Source organism: Bacillus rossius, chromosome 3 (assembly GCF_032445375.1).
Source record: "Bacillus rossius redtenbacheri isolate Brsri chromosome 3, Brsri_v3, whole genome shotgun sequence".
Classification (NCBI taxonomy): domain Eukaryota; kingdom Metazoa; phylum Arthropoda; class Insecta; order Phasmatodea; family Bacillidae; genus Bacillus; species Bacillus rossius.
The window spans coordinates 21,963,517-21,990,144 of record NC_086332.1 but is presented as its reverse complement, the minus strand read 5'-3'; the positions used below and the strand labels follow the sequence as shown (position 1 = coordinate 21,990,144).

Genomic DNA, 26,628 nt, shown 5'->3' with positions numbered 1-26,628 from the left:
ATAACTTCAAAAATAAAAAATAAAATTGGGAAAACTTGAGGAATGCTAATGTTAGGCACATCAGGAGCTAGACGTGAAATCTCCATACATGATGGAATAGCTGATATGAAAGATGATGTTAAGATTCACTCGGTGTGGCAATGGTAATTTACTATCTGCATCTTCAAAAGAAAATATGGCCATAACCATCAATGCTACAGTGACGGTCCTGTTCCAGCAGCAAAAGGAACCACGCAGGACCACAGAATAGATTTGGTTGATCTCACCAACATTAAACTAGCATACGTGATTCAGGGACAGGAAGAAATATCTTTTGTGAGTTTTCATTATGTTTTATCATTTATTACTCTCATTGACATGTACATTCAGTGACAATTCTTGCAAATATGCCATGGTTTACATGCCCTATTTCTACCAATGGGAGAAACTTGCCTCCTGTCCATCCGTTTGCAAGGTCACAAGTTCACGGTTCAGAAAACAAATAACACAGGTTTCTCTTTTATGACCACATTTACATGTGGGCACAAACTAAAAGAACTTAAGGATTAAATTATATTCACATACAATCAATATAGGTATATGTTACTTCTTTCATGAAATTCTTATGTAACAATGTTGACTGTACACTAGAAAATGCTAATGTTATAAATTCATACACTATGAAGTAATGAATCTTTCTCACTTATAATGTACACACAATTATTTAGTTTTAGCACAAATAAATCTTATACTTCATTATGCATCCTGTTTTAATGCAAATATATATGTGTATACTCACAATGATGTAAAACAGTGTATTGCTAAACTTAGCCTCACCCTATTATGTTTCCAACTAAATGCAGACCAATAGATTTTAAATGTTCTGTATAACAATTTATATTCAAATTTACATTTTTTACAAGAATCAATTAAAATATAAGTTAAAATATGAATGAAAATTCAAATGGTATTTAAAACCCATAGCCTCAACAAAATCAGAACCTGATGTATCGGAACACAGCATATATTCTAGTTGAACAAAAACATAAAATCTTTGCATTTCTGTAGGTCCACAATCAAAAATTATTATCAAACATAAGTAATATGTGTGTTAAATAGATAACAACCAAAAAACGAAGTACCTGTAATTATTTTTGACACAGAACTTACCTATTGCTATTCACACAGGCATATTGCATAAATTTTTGGAGACAAAGGTAAAATTTAAATATCAGTAATCCAGGATTAACTTGTGGAAAGTTTATATATACTTGGCTTTAATTAATGCCCGCCAATTACAGAATCTCATCTGCATGGACATAATAGTGTTTTGAATAAGTTAAACCTAGTAAGAGCTTGAAGAACTGTCTTCACCTGGGCAGAGGTCGGAACATGGTCCCCTTCTCCAATTAGTCGAACACCACTTTACTCCTAATTCACATAATTTTTCTGCAGGGTACTAAAGGTACAAAACAACTAAGGGACACACTATTCTTTCAACACAACTTGAAAAACCCTTAATAATTTAACGAACATATTTTTAAGAAAATTACGATATTTTAAAGCTATTAACAAAGTTCTAAATAACAGTGCAAACAGCAGCACAAAATAAATTTTTCGAACATGATTTACTTCTGCTTATACTACTGCTGTAATATAACTTAATTTTCAAAATAACCAAAATGACAAAGAATTAACCTCTACATATAATTTACTCCGTCAACTTGTTTTCAATAACAAACTTTTAACAGAACAAATATGTAATTTCAGTTAAATCCATAAATTACTTTCAGATCAGAGCTGTATTCTTATTTATCTAAAGATACAAAATAAAATTTTCAGGTAAAAATTAAATACAAATGTACTACATACCAAACAAATTTTGAGCATTATCATTCCATCAGGAGAATTAAAATCAAAACAAGGAAGGCTATTAAACAATTTTAAAACACGACTCTCTAACTTTAATCACCAATGCCAAAAAAGTAACATCTTAATTATAAATGGTTATATCAAACAAAGAAATAAATGTTCATGCCTACACACTTGAGTTATAAAAAAAAGTGAACCCTGTACACATTAATATCATATCAAAACAATCCATGTAAAATGCTTAACAGATAAATAAGTTTATTACATTTTTTTTTAATAAAGTAAAGTCAGACAAGGTACGTACTCACCTATTCAGTACTTAATGATGTGAAAAAGATATAGTTTGCAGTTTTCATACTACTAGCGATGTTAGAAATGTGAGAAGACAGAAATTATTAAAATAAAAGTAATTTAATTCTCAAAATGCTCATAGTATCACATACACAAGCACAAAAGTTTTGGCTACCAAATAGTTCTAATAATTACCTACATTTCATTTGTTCCAAAATTGTAACATTTCAGAACTGTGTACATAACTCTAAAGAGAAAACAGCACATGTCCGTTTTATATAAAGTCACACTACACGTTTAGATCCAAATGTAATGCAATTATAATCAAACAATCACCTAAATGACCTGGCTATGCACTTCTGTTTAAAACCAAAATTCATTCCAAATTTGGGAAATAAATTTCAGTAAAAATTGTAGTATAAAATTGCCAATCTAAGATTGTACTGTAATAATATAAAACAACACTGTCCAAATTTTTTTTTGTAAAACTTACATTAAGTTTTTAATTCATATCCAGTGAAAGATAGGGCTAAAGGGGATGTATAACCCCGCAAAGTTATGAAAAAATTTGCAAAATATCAGTGAAGACAGTACGTTACTGCGTGAGAAGCCATGTCGCCTACGGCTAATACTGTAGGACCATACGTCAGTGTGTGTGTCATGATACCTAAGTAAAAAAGCAACGTGAAAGTAACCGTTAATCCTACATTTGATTTTTTTTTCTCTCTATTGAATTAAAAAGATAATGAGCAGTTTTTGACACCAGCCAAAAGAATTAAAAACAGAAGCATTTTTTATTTTTATTGTAAAAAAAATGTAAATTTTCAAGTGGCAAAAAATTTAACATTTGGAACCACTGTCAAAGACTTGCTGGTCATATAATACATAAAGCCTAAGCTACAATTGTATACCACAGCACTGAACATAATACAATCACCGGTATAACTCACAATAAAGTTCCATTATGCAATAAGGGAGCATTTTCATCTTATTGCTAAACACATACTATTTTACTTTCACACACAAAATGCTGTTTCAAATTATTCCCATTTTATTGCTGAATAACATAGTAACAGTTCTGTTCGCACTTAAATTACAGCACACAGAACATTTAAAATTTTATAAATTTTGTCTGTGCCGTAAGAGCAATATTTTCACGAGGATGCGCTAGGCATACACAAGCAGCAGCTACAAATGTTGATCCTACAGGTTGTGTACATATTAATGTGAATTTAGATCAGGCTAATAAAGTATACAATATAGGCCTGTGTGAATATTCAAACTTTTGAATATTAAATTATTATTATTCGTATTCAATTTGATTTTGAATACTAGCACTTTGAAAAAACGAATATGTATTCAGTTGTTTATGAATAGCTGTGCGGGATCTCTAAAGTCTGGAAAATTTCGGGATGTCAGATGATTTTCTCATCTGGTGGGGACAAAATTTTGACAGGATATTCGTAATGTTTTAGGGTTATTTCTATGGAGTTTTTTTGCTACATCTGGCCACATAAATTTGAAAAGACTAAAATAGTAAAGCCGGACTTAACACAGTAATTTGAAGAGAGTCCGGCAAGTCGGTCGTTAAAAACAGATTTGAACTGACAGCATGCAGATATGAATAAGAATAACCTGTCCAAAAAAATCAGAACACTGCTGGGGTGTTAAAGTACTTAAAGTTGACAGTTTTTAGATCAGAGGGTAGGAACAAACTGTGATTAGTTCCCTTCAGAACAGGGCGGTGAAGAGAGAAAAATTTGAATGGATCTCGTGGAAAACATGTGGTTGCATACTCGCAGCAAAGACTCTTAAAACCTAACAACCTACGAGAAAGTTTTTCTGGTGGATAATACACAGTGAATGACGAGCAACCAGATGCAGGCCCACACTCACCCTCCTAGCGAAGTGACTGCTCAGGCAATTATCTTGTCAAACATGGACCCAAAAAAATGGTCAAAGTAAGAGGATTGAAGAGAAAAAAAAAAAGGGGGGGGGGGGGGAGAGAACTTCGCCTCTTTTACCAAGCACACATACACTGGATAGAAAGAGAAATGTACATTCTTTGCAGCTACTGTTCCTACACTTTAGTTAAAACAAGCCAAAATATGTTATCAATAAATGTTAATATAATTTATTTATTTTCACAGAGAAAATTAAAAAAAAAATTTTTTTTGACCTACATCAAAATAACTATAGATTAAAATTGCTCACTGTACATTCTTTTTAAACCAACCACCTTGAAGTTTCTTTACACATACTGCAATTGCCTTACATATTTTCTTTGCACTGTTTATTAAAAATTTTAATATTTCAACAAAATGTTACCAAGAGTAACTGCAGCTGACTTAACCTATTGTTGGTATTATATATCTAAATTTCCTGATGCTACTGCACTATAAATTTATTTTCTTTTAATATTTTTTATATCTGAAAATTTTTTTTTAGAGGCATTCAAATTCTTACTATTTGAATTCGATATTCGTATTCACATTCCATTCAAACTAAAAAACTAATATTCACCCAGGCCTAATATAAAAAGAACACTGCACTAAAAAAATGCTTTAAACAGGGTATTTAAATATTCACCTTAGCAGTATCACCATAAAACAAGAAGAATTTACAGTATATGTAGTTAACAGGAAAACTTGGATAGCAAAACATTTTTTGATGGTATAAATAAATATCAAATATCTTCAAAGAAAGGTAAAAGCGGAAACTATAAAGCAACTGTGAAAACAAAATTAAGAGCTTAGTTTTGAGATTAGTCCAAACTATAGCAAAATGATAAAAAAAAAAAAAAGAAGACAGTACATTTATAACATAATTTTAAAAATTAACACCGAAAAAATATGAAAGCCTGAATTTTGATGGCTCTGATGGTAATAACTATATTTCTTAAATACATTACCAAAGTCAAACTATCATAACTTCACTTTTTTTAGAGATATATCAATGTTTTAGTATTGGCATCTGCCAATATTCCCAATTTTCTGGATTTCCAAAGTTACTCATGTACTTAAAAAACTGATACACATTAAAAAAGTACAATTTAATCCCTTAAGGTGTAACCCATCTTTTCTATTTTCCTGTTTATAGCTCTGTAGGCATCTTTTACTAAAATATTTCTGTAATTTAAGGCTATACTTTAATGCTGTATTTGTTAATTAGTCAAAAGTATAATGTGTATTCTGCTATGCAAAAATTTTATGTACTAAAATACGTGGTGGTGTCACACCCATGGTAGAAAGAATGAAAGGTGGTACCGTTCAGCTTCATAAAATTATCATAAACTGCGCACGACACCTTAAAGTTGAGTTGACAGTGTGTGCTATAGGTAGGAACAAGATTATGTAGTGAATTGCGATAAAACCATAATAAAACGCAAAAAAAAATCAATACAAATAACACCAAAATGCAAGTTAATACACCATGTGGCACCAGAATGTAACTAAAAACATGAATTCAATCACCAAATTGACAAAAAAAAATTAATAAATTTAATCTTTACTCACGGTAAATTTTTTGAATGTAATTTATTTAGCATAAATTTTTTACCATGATGTATTAACTACATGCACAAGGATTGAAAAAAAAATTAATATTACATTCCTTTGTCTTGCATCTATCTCTTTTTAGTAACAAGTTTTGACATTAATGTCACTTGTTTGTTTTTCAAACACACAAAAATTTGCTGAATTATTTTTATATATCTTGAGTCGTTCTGTTCGAGACATACTCATTGTATAATTCTATAATGTGTCGGTTGTTGACTATTTTGTTGTAATAATTACTAAAAATTATCTAAGTTTCATATTAATTAAATACTAAATTATTTTTATGAATAAAGACAATGCACATATAAAAATAAAAACAATTACACAGAAATCTAACATTTTATTAACGAAACTGATCTAAAAATAAAACCTTAAAATCTTGTCTCTGGCTATAGGAATACCACACAGGCAGAGCTATTTACTGTTGTAACGTGACTTTTAAATGGGTTTGTTTAGTATTACATGTACATAATATATACAGTTTGAACAAACATAACATATCAATATGCTTTCGAATAAAAAGTACCATGTACTTTTAAAATTGCTGGAAACGAGATTACATGAATAGGTACGTCGAATAGTGAAACAATTGTTTAGATGTGTCAAAACGTGCAACGTAAACCTTTACTTTTACTTTTTCTTGAAAACGTGAACTGCAAAAAAGAATGAAAGGACTTCACTTCTCATAAATGTAGCTGAAGGCACATGACACATTCTCTGTTTTACAATTTAAAACACATATTTTATCATGTAGCAAATGAAGCTTATAGCCATTCTCCTGATGAACATGAATAGATAGAAGTACGCATATATGTATGTGTATATATATATATATATATATATATATATATTAATGTTTAAAAAAAAAACAATAAATACAAAGTGACGTGGCATGCAAGGGTGTGGAGGAGCAAAGCTGTGGAAGGTTTCACCTCACATTCCTACTGCCTAGGGAAATATGCATAAAGGGTTTGAGAGCTAAGCGATGACAGAGGGAAAAAAAAGGGGGGGGGGGGGGGAGGGAGCAAAATAACTGGCACAGTTGGTGGCAAGCACTATAGATCTTTGCAATAAAAAATTTTTTAAGGTTCAATATAAAAAATTTAAAACTTGATTCCATAAAATTTTCAATGTTACAAACAAATTGGGCACAGATTAAACAAAACAAATGTGCACTTATAACAAGCATGATAATGCATCATCATTGTAGCAAAGCTGGTAAATTAAACTGGAACATATTTAATGTGTGCAGGCATGAAAATTTAAGTACAAACCTTATGCACAACATTAATTTCTTACTATCACTTTTTTTTTCCATCACAAAAGATGTGGCTGGACACCATATAAAAATAAGCCTTGAAGGCTAGCAATACAATCACTCACACTTCTTTTGATAGGACAAGAGACAATTGTTGTGACAGAAGAAAAACAATTACTGATCCCTTTTAACATTATACACACACAAAATCTCACATACTATTCACATAATTATTCATTATTTATTAGTATTACTATTATAATAGACTCCAGGAAATCAACAGCAACATTCAAATATGAATAGGTAAACATTATTTACTCACCACAAAAGATTTTATCATTAATTATATACTGTAATATGTAATGATATCACCACAGACAAAAAAATTGAAGGGATATGAGAAATATTTAACATGTTATATATGTATTTGTCTTTTTTTTTCCCCTTCAGATAAGACAAACATGCAACAAATAGGTGTAGTGAAAGTTTAAGTATACAAGCTTCTCAGATACATATTTACACACATATACCTTTTTTAATTATTGTTTTATATATAATACCATAATACTTTTAACATTGGGATTGCCATAATACGGGAACCATCGTGAGAGCCCCCTCGTAAGGCTTGCCGCCAAGCCCGTCCGATCAGTCAACAAGAGTACGAGAGTACGATACGATTAGCAGGCCAGTCAGTCATGTTTTTATATTTCGAGTACTTGTCTTCCAGTAATGGTTACAACTGTACGGCTGACAAATTGGTGGTTGAGGGAAGGGATGGGAGTAGAGACAGGGGAGGGGGGGGGGGGGGGATGACAAATCGAGGGAGGAAATGGCAGGCGGATTAAGCAACCTTCAAGTCCACCGGACGACTTCATCACTTCTGCTTCTCTCCTCTGCTTCGCTCTCCGGGCCCTCCCCAAGCGGCACGAGATGGTTGCTCCACTCGCCACTCCCTTACTTCACTGTTGAGAAGTTCTGTGCCTGGCTCTGGTTGGATGCCACCCACGAACTGAAAACATCTCTGCAAGCAGAGGGGAAGCACCACTTGCCATCAACAGTCAGGTGGCGAGAGGAAGGTAAACTGCAGTGATATCATAAAGGGCTGTTCCGATACTGATACTGGTTGGTATCGGAAATAATAATACCTTAAAGAATTTGTTTTAAAAAAAACTTTTTTGTTTGTTAATTGCAACAGATCACAGATCTTCTTTGCTGCCAGGAACATGTATTTTAAGGGTGAATTTTAATAGTTTTTAAGTGTCTACTGATTAACTATGAGTAAACAAGAGAATGTTTACCTAACAAATATGTGATGTATAGGGATGGTGATTTTTCGTTTTCGCGAAATAGATGCGAAAATATGCTAAATTATATTTTTTCCTCTAAAAAATGTGAAATCTAGACTATTCCGAGATAAATGCGAAATCAAGAAAAAAACGCAGATTCGTCTTCACTCTACACAATTTATTTACCGATTGTATTTCATTTCAGTTCAATATCAAAAGAAACCATCATTTTATGGCGTATTCAGCACAAGTATCTTATTGTCACGTCATTCACAGCACTATTGTTCGTAAATATTGAATGAAAAATGGCCATCCGTGACTCGCGATTGTAAACAATGCAAAGAACAACTACTAGCTGGTAGAGTGTCCGTCATCTTGCAGAGTACAAGTTTTTAGGCCACCATATTGCGACATCTCTGCTTCGCCGCGCCCATTTTCTGTTTGGGTTTCACGTGAAAGCCGTGTTCTTGTGTAGTCTGTAGAATGTGGTGTGTTTACAAATACATGCATACTCGTGAATGTGTTGTATACTGTTATTTCTCGTGGTAAAAATGGGACGAAACATAATTTCCATTCGCGATCGCATAAATGAATACAAAAATGAACAGTTCTACGAAAGTGATACAAATATTTGAATGTGCAATTTATGTAATCGCCGTCTGGAGTGGAAAAAAAAAAGATGTACGTACTTGAAAAGCACATTAAATCTGAGGGACATCAGGCTGCAAAAAAAAAAATGATTCACCGAGAAATCGGATATAGAAAAAAGTTGGTACAACGGCAAGCGACGGTTTCTGGCATGATCGAAAACCAAAAGAATGGGAAAATTGAAAAAACGAGTTTCAATAACATTATTTGTGCACTCTACATCAACTATGGCCATGAACACGGCTAAAAAATATTTATTGTAATTTTAAGTATTCAATTTATTGCACTCATAAGTGCTAAAAAGTTGTTTGGAAATCTGCCAAGATAGGCTATCTTTGTAGTTGTGTTAGATCTTTATTTCTGTGGTTGTTAATAATTAATATGTGTATTGTTTAATGCTTTTTAAAAATATACTTTTCTTTAGTAATGTAAAATGAGAGAATTGGCTAAATCTTGTTTTTAAAAATGCTACAAAATGCTAAATTTCAAATTCCAAATGCTAAATGTTATTATTTTAAATGCTATAAATCACCATCTCTAGTGATGTACTGTGTTTCAAGGAACTTGATTTTATTTTGGATTATTTATTTCTAATTTAATAATAAAATTATGGTACTCTCCAACAAATTTATAATAAAAAAAAGTGGAAACTATTTATTTATAAGGTATGGCCAGTAACTATAAATAATTGTTGTATTAGATAACAGTGGTGGTATTCGGGAGATTGGTATTAGTAGTATCATAAAAGGGGGTATCCTAATAGCCCTAGGTACCAACCTTTACAAGTGCTTTCTGAATTTAGAACACAGCTTAGCAGCCACATGCCTTTTTCTTTGACCATGAAAGTGAATATAAAAGGTATAAGTGAGCTTGTACAAATTTACCAAAAATACAAAAAGTAATGAATAAATATTAGTACAATACATTAATTTTTAAAACCATATGTGAAAAAGGTACATTCTTTTTTTTTTAGTTTTTAGCAACAATTATGTAGATATGAATTTTGCTTTGTTTGCGTTGCAAAGTAAATGGCGCTAACTGTTGCCAGATTGTTACTACCCAGCTTTTTAACATTTACAATCTTATTTTGCATACCATCAGGGAACTGTAATTTAAGACAGCTGAAAGACACAAAGGTATTCACGATGGACAACATGGAATGGGAACTTGGAGATGTAACGGTCATGGCTAATTGCACAGCACCATTCCGGTATTTGTCCGGAGAGATTACAGGAAAACCAACATCAGGATGGATGAACCAGGATTCGAAACCAGGACCTCCCGAATGAAACACAGTTTTTACGGCTCAGGCACACTCGCTTTGAAACCTGACGGCAAGATGCAATACCTGCAATGGCTGACGACACACTCGTTGCTGCAGTACTCATCCTCCCACTCGGAGTTGGAGATGGCCGCGTTGTTGCAGCCGTGGCGGATGCAGGTGTTGCCGCCCCGTGGCGGCTGCTGCGGGGGCTGTTGCTGCACCGGGGCGGAGGAGGCGGGGGGCCCCGCGCTGGGCGGGGGAGGCGGGCTGGCCACCAGGTGCTGCTCCCCGTGCTGCCGGGGGCTCATCTGCCGGGGCAACACATCACACAATCACTGCATCCGCCTCCTGCACACGCAGTGCTCGTTCGGGCTCCGTGAAGCTCGGATGGAAACAAATCTTTCAGTTCAAGAATGAAAGGCAGTCTTGACTTTCTGTTTGAATGACTGAATCACGGCTCAAAGCATTGTCAGCATCTGGGTCATTAAGAGACCATGAGGGTTGATGGGAACAATATGGAATCATGGGAGTACCCCAAGAAAATCAAACGGCTCATTGAAACTACTAACTCCATTTCCAGACCTGCCAACATTCAAATTTAAAATATCATGAGGTCCTCGATAAAAATTTTCAGGCCCATAAATACAGGTTAGATATAAAAAACTACAAATGAGAATCTTTAAATTTAAGTGACATACCTGTACATATGTTACATGGTCTCTGCTTCAAAATTTATTTCAACAAATTATAGGTTGCAGATTTAATTTAGTTGAACATAATTTAGCGCTGTCCTGTAGTGATCATGCAGGGCCGCAACTAAAAAAGATGTAAAATAACATTCTGCTCATGTAACACTAAATCACTGTTCACAGCAAAATTAATTTTTTTATTGGAAGCAATACACTTCATGTGTTAGTTGTGTTTTTTTGTAGCGACATGTTTCACAATGTCTCCTCTTCCACTATGCGAGATAGAAAAATCAGCACGGCACACGCTACAAAATGCAAAATTGCTTCCTTTACGTGTCAAGTATTGATGGAAACTCGTTACTGTAAGCTTTCGTAAAACTTGTTTTGTATCTTTTACAAACAAAATCTTGGGGCCCCAAAAAATCGTGAGGAAACACTATTTTGGCGCGAGGGCGTGAGATGACCTTAAAATCGTGAGCCTCACACCAAAATCGTGAGAGTTGGCAGGTCTGCATTTCCTAATTACGAAAAGTACGACCAATCAAACACTGTGGCCTCATGGTTGAAGCCATGTTGTGGTGTTAGGAGTAACCGACATTAAATGCTGATGCTGACAGCGAAAGCCAAAATTGCCACACAATGATAACAGCTGTAAAAGACTGAGATCAGCAACACATTGTTACAGAAAACAAGCCATTTTTCTTTTACATTTTCTGGCATTCTGCATACATTTTAATTGGACCCTATGAAAAATTTACAAACAAAAATGTTTCACTGTACTGCCACCCCTAAACACGCACCAAACTTAACAAACAGCTTAAATCTCGAACGAAACATAACTATAAACAAAACTTGAAATACAGGGATACACCTAAAGTGTAATCTAATGGCAAGTTCTTTATACTGAACTGTAACTAAATATAAAACATATAGTAGGAATCTGGAAATATAAAATTTTATGTTTGAAGTGAGAAACATTTTTAAGTAACCATTTAATGATGAGGTTCTACTACAAATGCACTTTTAAAAACATCAGGGAACCCCAGGCCAAGAAAAATATTTTAAAATACTACACTCACTGCAAAATGAACTTGCAAGATGATTTAGTCGACGTAGTGAGTAAACTAGAGGGTGTAACAGTAAAATTCAAAATTGTACAGTCAGAAATGACAGCCTACTAAGACAGACTGTACCTGCTGCATGTAGCCGCCCTGGTTGACCTGCTGCTGAAGGTGGGGTTGGCCCATGTGACCACCCACAGGTCCCATCATGCCCTGCAACCAACACACTCCCTCAAAAACCAACAAACAGCTTTATAAAAATACAACTGCAGTTATCAAACAAAATGTTCATTACTAGCGAAAAGCATCACCACTGCGACCTTACCTATTAGTGTCTGCAAGGTGAGACCAATGTGGAAAAAACGCTGATTTTTTTAAGCAATTTAAGGTGATATTATATTATTAGATTAGGTTTTTAGCTTAGCTTGCTAACTTAAGTTATCGTTACCTATTGGTCATTTATCCTAACTCAATGCTTCCTTCAGTAATTTTTCCAAGTCATGTAGTCTAAGTTTTGCTGTCCTATAGTAGTTTGTCTTTACTGTATTTATCGTAGAACAGGTTTCAACAAATTGTGGAAACATTCCTTTCACAAAGTCATGTATCATCCTAACAATGTCTGTAATAATTTTAAAATTTTAAGACAAGCGACGTGCACTCAGCAAGCCGGGCAGCAGAGTCGTACCTGTGGGGGCTGCCCATTGCCTCTCTCGTTCATCATGGAGTTGAGCAGGGGGGACTTCTTGGCCATGTTTGCCATCTGCTGTTGCTGCTGTGTCTGCTGGGGAACAGGCGCAGACATCGGAGGGGACGGGAGAGCCGCAGGCGGGGAGTAACCACTGTAACCTCCCCCGTAGCCGCCATAGCCTCCGTATATCCCTTCAGATTCGCCTGCGCCCTGCCACACACACAAAAAGCCAACGTAGCATCAGGAAAATATGCAAATGCTGTTCATTACTGACCAGTGATTTTGCAAAAGCACCACACCCCTAAACTAGTTTTAATAACTTAATTCAATAAAATCTCACCTTACAAGCGAGAGAAAAATAAATTCTAAACTCAAAATTCAGGGTCCTTTTGTATTCATAAATTTAATATAGTAATACGTAGAGACACGGAAATTTCGCGAATCGCGATATCGCGAAATAACACCGCAATTTACCTTAATTCGCGACAAAACACCGAAATCGCACAGCATCGAGAAATAAAACTGATGATAATGAATTAGACCACCCATGCAAGACATCGCGAAAAACAAGTAAACACGACGTTGACGGCACATCGCCTTTTTTCTAAGTTCCAACATGGCCGCTTTGTAGTAATGAAAGTAAATAATGATTTACAGTATTCCCGTCACGTAATCATGACAATTTGAAACGAAAGCAGTAATTGCAATCATAAACTAATTAAAAAGAGAAAAATGTACCTGACCATCAACACAAAGTTAATAAAAATACCGGCGATGTTTTCAACACAATATAGCTGCCATGATTTTCAACCCACTTCTTTGCTGCAAACTGTCGCCTTACAGCTGTATTTACACATTAATCTTGTAGAGAAATATAAATTTTTAATTCTTCCTTTCATGTTGAACGGTTAACAACCTCATGCTTTCAACTACGTTTGACTGGCTTGGCAACCTACTCGTTAGAGCTGTAGCAAACCGTATGTATACGGTACTGAGTAACGGGTGCGCCATCTAGTATCGAGAAACGAAACGTTACACACGGCTGGATTTCGTTACTCACATTTTTCGTATGTTTTACGCATGCGCGCGCATATTCGATGAATTTACGTTACAAAGAACGATGTTTGTTTATTAAGTAAAGTGTAATATGGAAATTTGTCGTCCAAGTTTTTTTACTGTTTATAAGATAGTATTTTTTACAAATTACAAATATGTATGTTATTGTTCTTTATTATCGCGTATTTTCAGGTTTTTTTTTGTTTTTATCTTAAAAGAGATAATATAATAAAACCGCTCTAATGAGATTTAATTGTTTCTTGGTTAACAAAAACTGTTAATTATCAAATATTGTTAATTGTTTATATTCTATTTATTATTATTTACGTGACGTCATACTGTACGCGTACGCAATACGACTCGATTCGTTGCTGCAACATAACATAGCATGTTATGCGGTATCAGAAGTAACGAGTAACGTAGCGACACGATAGTAACGAGTACGCTAGGCGGCACCGGGCCGTGCCAAGGCAGCGCGCTAGGCTGCACCGGGCCTTGCCGAGGCAGCGCGCTAGGCTGCACCGGGCCGTGCCGAGGCAGCGCGCTAGGCGACACCGGGCCGTGCCGAGCTGTTTCAAGCCTACAATTTTTATTTGCCAATAGTGTTGACTTTAGAGTGCAGTATATGCCCTGCCACTATTATTTAGCCAAGCGAAACTTGTAGGTCATAAAACCATTCTCAAAAGTTAAAGTAAACATGAAAAACTAAAACAGCGAAATAAAGCCAAAATTTGATTTTTTCAAAACAAAATTTAAGGAAAAATAAAACCACTTTTACGGGACTCTAGTAATACGGTATAATCACTTGAGTCACATAATTTATAGCACAACAATAAGCTTTCATAGTCAAAATCATTCAAATTAAGAATGAAGAACTTGAAAAGAAATACAAGCATTTAATGTGTTTTGTACAGAATTCAGGGTCTGTGCAGTTTTATGATGAATGATTGTACAAAATAAAAAATAAATAAAAGGGACATGAAAATTATTCTCCTACCTTACATCAAAAAATTTGTTTAAGGCAGTCATTTTTTTCTTCTTCCAGTTTTTCCATTAGCAGGTTTGATTCTATGTAAGTTTATGAGTCTCCCTAAATACTCCACTAATTATTCTTTTAAATGTAATGTTTGTAAAAAGCTGTGAACTGTCTATATCTTTGCTGCCAAGTACCCCACAAGCTTTCCTACCATTAAATATACTTTTTTTCTTTGCGACAATTAGTTTTACTCCCACTAAACTTTTATGTAACATAACAGGACCAAATGTAAACCCGCTTAGCAGACCCAAGTCACATAAACTACAATGAAAGAAAACACTATGTCTTACTCATCAACTATGAGACAAGTTTGTTTAAGCCGAGTTTTAGTGACATTGCTAAACTTACGTGTAGGCTTTTAATTTTGAATAGCAGCCCTTCAACATCAATGTATCCATCAAGTTGGCCCCGTGTAACATTCTGAACTTGACAAACCTTTTTACCAACCCAAAATCAATAGAATTCACAAAATGTGAGTCTTCAATAGGTTTTACATACCTTTGACACAAGACTTGCTCTGTATGCTGCCAAAGCCTTCAAGTATTCTTTCTTCGCTGCTTCTGTCTTCTTCTTATAAACCTAAAAACATGATACACATTTTAAAATCATTAATCATTATCAATCATGAGTTCCAGCCAATTTCTTTATAAAATAGGTTAAAAACAACCTACTGCTTGATAGTTTATATAATCTCTCACACAATCCAGTCTTTTTGAATTCACACTTCAACACCAGTACACCTTAGCTGTACGTTTGCTGTCTATTATTTAATGTGGAAACAAATTTTTAGAAATTGTTATGCGATGATGTAAGCAAGAGGAAGGTGAGGTCCATTATTTTACTGAGACAAACAAATGCTTGTAAAAAATTAGGTAGTATACAATGGAAAACACTGTGGACCAGCTTCACAGTATTACCAATTACATACCTATATTTTTTTGGTACTAAAACTCTGGATTTTTTTTGTGATAAAATAAAGGTAAAAAAATTGATCAAACATAAATTTGTAGTATTTATAACACTGACAGCTTGTTGATAAAAAATATGCTAGGACCCTAATGTAAAACGTATGTTATTAATTAGGGGTGCACAGGTAGCATATTTTAATGTTGTGTTGATTCGTGCAAAAATCAAGTATTTTTGAGTTGAGTAGCCTGCATATTTTTTTTTTTAAGTACAAATATCTGGAAATAGTGGCACTAAACACTGTAGACTGTACATAGTATTTCATGATGGTTTTTGTATCACTGATCCTACCTACAGTATTTAGATTAACAAAAGAATTTTACGTTATATTTCCATGTAAATTAGATATTTGAATTTTTCTTACAAAACATTTAGTGTTTTAATAATTTAGAATTATATAACTCTTTCATATAATATTATGAAGCATAAGGAAACTAAATTAGATTTGTTCAGTTGCAGTTAAAGACTTGAAATTTAGGATGTTAATTTGGGACATTAAAATGAAAAAAAAAAAATTAACTTTGACATTATTATTGTATTGCTATTTGTAATATTCAAGTTTGTTATTGCCCTATTCACTTATGCCCAGTACACGGAATAGGTATGATAAAATTGTGTTTATGCTTAGTGGATGAAATTAAATTGCCCAATATACCTAAATCATGTTATTTACGGTAACTGGTGCATCTGTGGTAGTTATTGTGCTTCTGTAGTAACTATGTTGTTTCTATACATTTTACTTCTTTTCAATGACACACAGTATAAATAATATAATAATTACTTGGAAAAGTATGTTCATAGCCCATTCTATGAAACAGTTGTCATGCAGTGAATCCTACAAAATTTTGATTAATGAGCGTCCATTGAAGTTATATTTTTTGATTTTGTAGAATAGGGTCACGTAAATAAAATTTTGATGGCAACGTACTAAATGGCCACAAATGCGTCCGAACAAAATGAAAATCATAAATACAGTACGAGATTATGTAAAATCAGCCACCATCGCTAGCAAATTAAATACTTGTCTACATTGTTAATAATAATAAAACCGGGGGAGAACATAAGCATTGCATGCTGAAGTACTTAAACTGTAGCAAATACATTTTAATCAGTTCTGCATCAACAAATCATGTTTTCTACTGAACTGTGTTGTACGAACTTCACAATTTCTATGTATATAATTCTAGAACACTCCATGTTTGTATTGGTGATGTTTCAAAAGTGTTCTATTACTTCCCAAGACCAAACTGTTAACTAACTAGAAATTTTTGAACTTTATAATTAGGCTCGAGTCAAGTACTTAAAACTAGACTCAACAATTTGTGTACTCATTCACCCCTACTATTGATAATAACACAGTTACTGTCTTTAAATTATGCTATCGAGGCACTTATAAAATTAAACACTTGTGCAGTAACAAAATTTACTGTATGACACTCTTCATTGCAAAATTTGTTTTTGAAAACCATTCTTTAAATCAACAATCATTACAACTTTTTGTTTAAAAAAAACTACTAACAATAACTAAATGTTGTTCTAACTCCAGCCACACTAAAAATTTAATATATTTTTGCTATAACGATACAAATAGTAACAAATTTCCTTATAAAACTAATTTTCAATACAATTATACTTGTAATGCCAATGTTTTATTTCACTGATAGAGTTAACAAAATTAACATTTGCAAAATCAATGGACTTTGAATGTTTGTTTTCATTGGAAATTATGAAACCAGCACAATAGTAATAAACATTCTAAGATTTCACCCAAAAAAAAAAAAAAAAGCTTTTAAGTACAAATCACATACAAACAGATGAAGATCTGACACAACTTACATTCTTGTGTTCAGCATCCAAGGCGTCCCACATAGATGCCACTATTTTAGAAACTTCGCCAAAACTGGCATTAGGATTTTGCCCTTTGATGGCTGCCTGGGTGTCTCTGAAGAACAGTGCATAAGCTGAAACAGGTCTGAAAAAAACAGAGCACCATAAATAAAAATGTTTAGCTATTCATTACTGTAGATACATATTAAATTTTTCTTCTTGCCTCAACAATATTACTTGTCATACGTCTAATCCTACTACCACCCAATAAATTATCATGAAAGTATTTTCAGATGCAAAATCTTAAAAAATTACAAACAATTTAAAATTAGTGGACAATGACACAAATTGTTAACAAGTAGTAAACACATTTCCTGACATTGGACTTATAACACCGCCAACAGCAGGTAACAATAAATAAAAAAAGGCAGCATAACAACTTGTGTATAACCGAAACAGGAGAGGTACCAAGCTTGGCTCAAATTCATCTTATCCGAGCTTAAGTTATTTAAATTACAAACATATACATCATCATCAGCACTGAAAAAAAATCAGAGTTCGTTGACTATTTTATAATAACTCGTGTTAGTGCTGATAGTTTTTTCACACAACAATTAGTCAATATTCTAAACTAAGGACTAAAAAATGATTTTAAAATTTAAGTTTACATATAAAATACTGTATATGATAATAGTAGTAAATTTAGTTTCATTTTATTTTTGTGTGTACCTGAGGGTGTCAGCTGTGTTGCTGTGAAACCTGATGTATTAAATTGTACGTGTTTGTTGCGTAATTTTTGATTCACGAGCCACTCGTTGGCCTACCTCTAACTGGATTACAACCATAAATTTTAGAAAAACAAAGTAAATTGACTCACTTCTGTGGTTCATTTGGGTCTCGTTTCTTCTTTTTCTTCTGAACCTTTGGTTTCTTCTGTATCTTGGCAAGGCCATTGTCAGTTGGCTCCGGAGACGGCCGCTTCATTCCCACCATCTGCACAATCCAGACACACACTCATTAAGGAAACAAAACTATAATAATTAGTTGTGATGATTGTAGCCAGCAGGTCTGCTGCTGCATTCTGCTAAATGATAAAGACATGTAAGAACTTCTTCAAACATGAAAAGTACATGTGAGGTCCATGTCACAAACAATAACACCAGAGTATATGACAAAAATTGTTACAGAATTACGTTTTTCTAGGAACACAGTACATACAGTGAGGATCAAATGTCCTCCGAGCTTTGCTTCACAGTTCTATGGAAACTTGTTGCTCAGTACGGACTGGCAGAATCACATAGCAGGCTGAGACCTACGGAACCAAAGTTCTGACTGGACACAGCCTGGCTACACTTCAATTGTTCTCAAAACCCCATTGTTGCTTTTTCTACACTCACCACTCGGCTCCATCACTCGTTAAGCACTACATGGTCAACACATTTTGAACAGGTATAGAATTGAGGAAAATTGATGCACCAAGCATATTTTTCAACCTCTTTGGCCAAGCCCCATTGGGCCATTGATATTCCCCAACGTCCCCTCCAGACGTACTCTCTCATGCTACTCACATACATCCGCACTGACAGCTCGCACGTCACTTGACCGCACTTTACAGTACAATCAGTATATCTACGTTAATAAATGTTATTCTGGTCTCAAAAGTTTTGAAAGAGAAATGTCGCCCTCCCTGACTCACTTGCTCATGTCTATTTATTGGTTATCTGAACAAGCAGGTTGGTGCTTATACCTATTACATACATAATTCTACAAACTAAATGAATGATCTACTTCCTGCAGTACCAAATATAAACATAACTAGAAGTTGACACAAATGTGCATCATTTTCATAGAAACTAAATTGCTGGTTTTTTTTTTTTACTATAAAAACCTCCCAGTGTTTATTAAGTCTTAGATACCACTTAATCCTAACTATTTCTGAAAAATGAACTGACTAGATATTTAAACACATATAAAAGCAAAATACATTTTTGCGTGTCTTTGCATTGCATCAAAAATAATATCAGACATTCAGACATTAGTTCCAAGCTGTAAAAGGTTCCATAATTTTGAGATTTCCTAATAGTGATAGTTGCTTACCCAGGAATTAGTATAATGATACAGTTACCTTGTATTCATTATCTAGGTGAATAATATGACCGCCTAAGCTGTCTGTTTGATGCAAAATTAATTTTGATGAATATAAAAATGGTATAGTTATTAAAGAAAATAATTAAAGTTATATTTCAAGGTTTTTAATAAATAATAAAATAAAATTAGGGACTGCAACAACATTTAGGGATTATTTCCCTCCACCCCTTTCCAACCATATTTTAGCTAGGCTAAATTGGCATCAAATTGCTACTTTAATAATGACACAATCCCATGAATTAAAATTTTTAGTCTGTTTTCAAATCCAAACTCTCACTTTAAGTTTTAAGTTTTGTGTACTTATATTATTTGTAAAAAAAAAATACCTTAACACAGTTATTTGTACCTTTATGAAACATAAATATGAATTTGGAGATCAGAATATGTTAAATATAGAAGGTGCAAAAGTGGCCATATATAGAAGTTACAGCAAATCCTATGTATGTATGAATGTATGTATGTATATGTTCTTCTTTATATATTTGGTTAAGATGCATTAACGGCTTGCTTAGATTTAATATTGGACACACAACAATTCTTCAAACAAGCTAACTAAAAACTTTCTCCCAGGCCTACTTCATATCTCTTGATATATTAAAAAATAAAATATAATACTTTTAACATTAAGTAACTTTTATGAATTAATTAAATTTCTCATTACATTTAAAAGGACACTCTAACATCACGAGCAAGTAACGCAAATAAGACTTTCATATACTCTACTTTAATTACAAAAATATTTTACTTAAAAAAATCTTTTGAATACAAAATTGAAAGATTAAATAACAGAATGAATTTAATAAAGTTAATGGGTACAGTAAAAGAACATAAAAAAAATAAAGTGAAATTTAAATTTAATGGTGGCATTCTAGGAAAAACAAGCAATTACTTTGCGCAAGTTATGCTTACAAGCAGCTTTACAAAGTTTCAAGAGCTCATTTGCAAGTTGTTCTTGACTGTATTACACTCGAGTTTCATCGCACAAGTGAGAACTTCTGTGCAAAACTTTTCATCGTAAAAATAGAGAAAGGAGAAGGAAGTGGAGCAAGAGAGAAAATCACTTAAAACTTTATACATTTATAACTATACTTTTAGCTCCATAGTTTCAGAAATACCATCTACAGAAGCAATTCAGAGCAGAATGAAATCTCTTTACTCAAATAAAACTTTGCATAGAAATTATGGCAAGGAAAAAAGAAAGGAAAAAAAAAATGCTGGAAAGCTTCATAAATTCAAAACTGCATTACAAACATACATAATACATATCAGAAAGGTATGCAAAATATGAAAACTTTAACCATTCTGCTGCTTTATAAGAGCATGTTTCTATCCATATGCACAAATTAGAAAAAATGAAAAAAAAAAAAAAAATGTACAAAGCAAGAAAGATAATAAAATCTGTAAAGCAAAAAGATTAATGGCACTTTTTCTTTGTAATCAGCCCTGGTAAATAAACAATATATAAATAATTATTTGTGAATCCTGCTAATCAAATTATGTTAAATACAGTTAAGATTTATCTTTTAACACATTACTGGCGCCGTCAAAACTCTATAAACAGTTGAAGCTTATTTAAGAGTTAAAAAATGTAACATGGTTAGGCCCTGAAAGGCATGTACGGAGTTAACAAGTTAACTCTAACATTAAAATTGGCTTCATTCCATTTGCTTGGCGTTCATATACTTAACATATATGTATCATGCCAAAGTTTAGGAATCAACAGATCTTTTTTCTTCCCACTGTATAAGAATATGCTGTGGCATGTTATTAGCCACTGATCGTATAATACCTGGTAAGGCAAGCAATTTGCATTTAGCAATATGTAGGTATGTGAAAAATTTAACCAAATATTTTAACTTTCCTAGCTAAATTCTCAATTACACAATACCTAAAAAAATGATTGCAAGGGTTTTACTAACTGGTAAAATGTTTACACAGCAACAGGGCAAATTTTTGCACCCAATTTCTCGCTGCTTGTTGGCTCAGTTGTAGGTTAATACATACAGTCAAATTTAAATCAATCTGAAATTAGTAGGTACACAATAAATTGTAGGTATACAAATAATCTTATACATATATAGGGTTAGTTACATAAAGATAAATCATTTGTGACCATTGTCTTTGGAATCTCAGTCAAAATTGAACTTGTAAAAATGGTTTTATTTATTTATTGTTTACTTTATGAACTGTATTACTACACGGGGTAGAATATACAAGGGTTGGAGGACAAAAAAAAATCATAAATCCCTTTGTAGGCACAACATCGAATTGGTACAAATTTTGTATTAATCTTATATTTTTTATCTAAAACTTTTGTCTGAAACCATTTTTGATTTGATGAACAATTGCTGCAAAGAGTTAAAAAATGAGAAGTAAATTGAAAAAAATTTTATAACTCCCTTAGTAGGTACACTATTAAATGTTTGAATTGTTTGTAAATCTTATAATTTAATAGAAAACTTTTGTCTGAAACAATTTTTGATAAGACAAACCATTACTGCAAGGGTTTTAAAGAAAGGGGTAAACAATTTTTAAAAAATCCATAAACTCCGTTCCTTTTACCCTGGATCGCTATGATTGGTGTGCTGACAGTAGATACACACCTGAAATAAACCCAGCCAACCACGAAACAGACGATGCTAAAAGTTTTAACAACAGCTGATCTGGAAATCATTTCGCATAATGAGTCCAGCCCTACTTGCGAAGCTTTGAAACTCACAGACTCGCTGCAACACCAGCCTTGTTTCTCACTTGCGAAACATCCAGGTTAGACCCCAGCAGGAATCGAACCCAGATCGCCTCGGTGGGAGGCGAATGATCTGACCACTAAAACACTGTGCTTACATCTGAGTGAGTTAAATCACTAGCAATGAGAGAAGGTTTTGGGCATAGACAGCACTTTGATGATTTATACAATGCTTGTTTCACACTAGTGGACTGCAGTAATGTGCCATTCGTATGTCAATGGTGGAGAAGGAACGGTGAGAGGGAGTTGACTCTGTCGGTTGGACATCTTGAAAGCACATTTGCTGTCTGAGTTGATCTCGGATAAGTAACAAACCTCAAGTCACAGCTTAGACTGCCACGGGGCAGCACGTTTCGTCGAAGATCGTTGGTCGGAAAGAGGGCTGATCAAGCGCTCGGCACATCTCTAGATAAACCGCACGCCATCTGGAGCGAATCTTCAGCAATTGTGTTCAAGTGCGGATTTTTTTTCCCTTCAGCATTAAAAAAAACTTAAAAGCTGATGCCAGCCTTACTGAAGGAAAGTCTCACTGTAGCTTGTCCTCATTTTCTCTCAATTATTTTAATTTTACTTATTACACTGTAAAGCATGCACTAGAACAAATTTCATGCAAAGAAAGTGCCAAAATTATGGGTCATACTCCCTTTCAAAGACGGTTCCAAGGGGGGAGGGGAGAAAGGGCTTGAAAGGCTAAGCCGCCCCCCCCCCCCCCCCACACACACACACCTTTTCTGACCACAAATCACACAGTGTAAAATGATATCTATAGAAATTTTTTTAAAAAACTGGGGAAAAACATTAATTGGTTGCTGTTGAATGAGCTTGTGGATCGGCCAGTGAGGTAGGTGGACGCGGACGGACGCTCACCATGGCGGAGTGCGGGGTGCTGTCGTCGCTGTCCTCGGAGGTGGTGGTGCCCTCCTGGCCGGTGGGCGGGCTGCCCCCCTGGGCCGCGCAGCCGTACTGGCCCAGGCCTGCCGGCCCCTGGCTCAGCATCATGTGCTGCTGCTGCTGCTGCTGCTGCTGCATGAGCAGCAGCTGGCTGCTGGCCTGGCTGGGGCTGGCCATCGTGTACGTGGGCTGCTGCGGGCTGCTGTACGACGTGCTGTGCACACGCGGGAAGCCACGCATCAGCTCACCAGTCCCTCCCGCCTGGAGCTACCAAACACTATGCAACGATTCTTGTCTTTCGCACACGAGGCCATCATTGGTTAGAAATGCCAAAAGAACTGTCAAAATCAGATTTTGTAACATTCCCACATACACTTTTAAGGATACTAGATGAGAAACACAAAAAAAAAGATGACATCTAATACTAAATGACCGCAAAAAAGAGGATAGGCCTACATAATGAACAATTGTTTGATGTTATGTTAAATTTATTATTCAGAAAAAAAATATTAACAGGCCTACAAATATAGAAACAGTTAATAAAACACAGTATAATGCCAGGGAAAATTAAATAATGAACAAATTTCTGCAAGAATTTTAGTCTGCTAATTTAGAGAATTTTCATATTTAGCGTAATTTTGGACAAAGAGTACAAAAATTCATACCAAATGAATATAAAAGAGCAGAAATTTCCTTTTTTTCACTTGTACTAGAAAATGAGGATGCCTGGGTAACCCTATGCATTTGTTTGCAAATGATAATTCAAAATAATTTTTTAATTATAAAATTTTTTGTACTAGTAATTTGACTTGGAACAGATTAAAATGTACTAGTAATGAAATATCAAAAATTAACATAATTGAAAGTCAGAAAAACAAAGCTCTAAGAGATGTTGTCACCTCAACAACATTCCAGCTGCTTCCGCCATGGCACAAAGTAGTAACAGTTATTTTGGCAAATAAGATGTTCAACATTAGACACAAACATGTTCTCCTGCACAGCTTGCATGGTAAATGATCATATATAGTCTATGGTAGTTAATTGTTGTCTCTGAGGTACAAGAGCAAAGGAGCAACAAGGTTTACAGCAACATAAATGCTTTTCACAAAGATTTTTCATTCAGTCAAGAAAGCCATGATATTTTGAATAACTTGTAATATGTTGTCTGGTGGAACTGGTTAAAAAAGCACTGTGCTGAAGGTACATTTTCTGTAGTTGTTAGCCAGAATTACTCTATAAGTTGATACAAAAATGTTCAGACTAACTGGAATACACTATACAGAAAAACTATCCCATCATCTTAGAGTGCAAGACTCTCAACTGACGTAAAGTCTTTTCATCTGCATTACATGCAATTATGTGCTTCATGCAACAAATATTTTAATACTATAAGACCCTAAATTCTTAACTTTAGATACTACCTGTAATTATACATTTTAAAACTAACTTTAATGAGCAGTAAAAACCAACTGATACCTTAAATGCTATTGAAAGCCAGACCTCATAGCAGAACAGCCAGAAGCATCAAACAAGACAGATTCCTACAGCTCTGTGCATCTTTATATACAATAGATACACTACACGCCAAATATCTTTGAGCTCAAGAGCTACAATAGATTACTTCCAGTCACCATTGTCAGTAGTTCATGTCATTCTTTACGTGGAATAGAATTACTTAATCGGCTTGGTTACACCCTCTTAAAACCAACTTAACCACACGTAATCCCCAAGTAGACAGTAGCTTGTAATTATCTTTTGAACCCAGGCTCGTAGATATGTGGAGCAGAGTATAAACAGGTCTGTAGAAAGCAATTCAGCTCCAAGTTTCAGATTTGTAAATGTTTAGCAAAAACCAGCAATACAACCCTTGTATTTAATTTTATGGCTCAACAGGTTTTTAAGGATACCTTTGAGTACTTTAAATCAAAATTCACTGAATAGTCTATCATTTGTTATTTCTCTTACGATTTAATCAATGCCCGTTCAACTTACTCCCACTTGTATCATGTACTGATTTAAATAAAATACAAACTGTCCTGTGTGTACGTTTAACTCGAATATGATACACTAACACACACACTGCTCATATGGCATCCATGTTAGGTTACATGTTGATGACATTCAAAAGGCTAGATGGCTTAGCAAATCATACTGTTACTCGCTACTTCACTTGCGTGGATGGGACTAAGTCTGATGTTAGGCCAGCACCACTATAATATTATGCTACCTAACAGAAGCTAAATTGAAAAACAATTACTATCAAAAGCCACAATTCCTGAAAAAGTATACCTATTTTGTTAAAATGTGGTATAAGTACATACATTTTGTTTATGTATAACTTCCTTTATTTTGAGTTAAGAAAAAGAAAACATTTCAAGTTAAAAAAGGGTAATTTTCTAGAGTAGCAAGTTCTCAGAGAGAAAAAAATATATATATATATATATATTTACATGGGAAACATGTTTGCCAGTAAAATGAACTGTTGGTTAAGTTAGCGACATTAAAAAATACTGTAAAACCATTTCAACAACTGGTTAGGTAAGTGACAATGAAAATAGTATTCTAAAATCATTCAAAAGGTTATTTAGAATCTAATCCAAGGAAACTACCAAAGAATGAAGTTGCCTTCCAGTTCAGCGATGGACTTACCTAACACTCATCCCCATGGAATGTTCTGGGGGACCCGACAGATATAACGACTGCTGGTATCCTGATGGGTCACTCATCACCATATTGTCAGGCGACTGATTCTGCAACATCTGGCAAAAAAAACACCACAATGTTGTCCCAAACGCAACTTCTTGGGACAAATTTTGTCTGCAGATGTAGGGACACTTACACATTCACATACAGGTTAATTGTTATGTATTACGTATTCTAGTTCATTCCTTAATCCTGATGGCATGACTCTGTATATATACATTGATCCTGTGATAATGATGCTTGCTGTTTAAATTTAGTATGTCAAAGATCCTGGCCAAACAAAAACTAGAATATCACAATACAAAAACTAAGTCAGTTCTATCGGAATTTTTTTTTTTCGTATTCAACTTATAATCATAATTCATAGTTACATTACAGGATCAATGTATACAGGATCATGCCTTAAGGTTCAAGGGATAAACTTGGATCCGGAACTTTTTATCACATACAGTATTAATCTGATTTACTGACATGCTGTTAATTAAAAAAAAAAAACATTCACAAAAAGTTGTTTCCAAAGATGATTATTTCCAAAATATAATATATTACAGTATGGTCTATATTATTGCTCTACTTAATGGTTTATTAAGTTGTTTTTAAAGTGCTTTGATATCTCTTCTTTCAGCATATAATGCACTTTCCCAACATAACCGACATGGTGA

The 26,628-nt window shown here is 34.1% G+C and overlaps 1 protein-coding gene across 3 annotated transcripts in view; it reads right to left on the bottom strand.

Annotated features, from left to right (window-relative positions):
* Positions 1-311: 311 nt before the first annotated feature.
* The window catches only part of LOC134530331 (TOX high mobility group box family member 4-like), a 481,748-nt gene continuing 455,431 nt past the window's right edge, over positions 312-26,628 (bottom strand). For all 3 annotated transcript variants that reach the window (XM_063365064.1, XM_063365065.1, XM_063365066.1), the window contains 9 exons: positions 25,913-26,022; positions 23,240-23,477; positions 18,356-18,471; positions 17,488-17,623; positions 15,184-15,264; positions 12,591-12,803; positions 12,038-12,118; positions 10,240-10,463; positions 312-7,978 (listed from right to left, as the gene is read on the bottom strand). In XM_063365064.1, the coding sequence (XP_063221134.1) occupies positions 7,912-7,978; positions 10,240-10,463; positions 12,038-12,118; positions 12,591-12,803; positions 15,184-15,264; positions 17,488-17,623; positions 18,356-18,471; positions 23,240-23,477; positions 25,913-26,022 (1,266 nt within the window). In that variant the 3' untranslated portion in view covers positions 312-7,911. The remainder of the gene's footprint in view (positions 7,979-10,239; positions 10,464-12,037; positions 12,119-12,590; positions 12,804-15,183; positions 15,265-17,487; positions 17,624-18,355; positions 18,472-23,239; positions 23,478-25,912; positions 26,023-26,628) is intronic.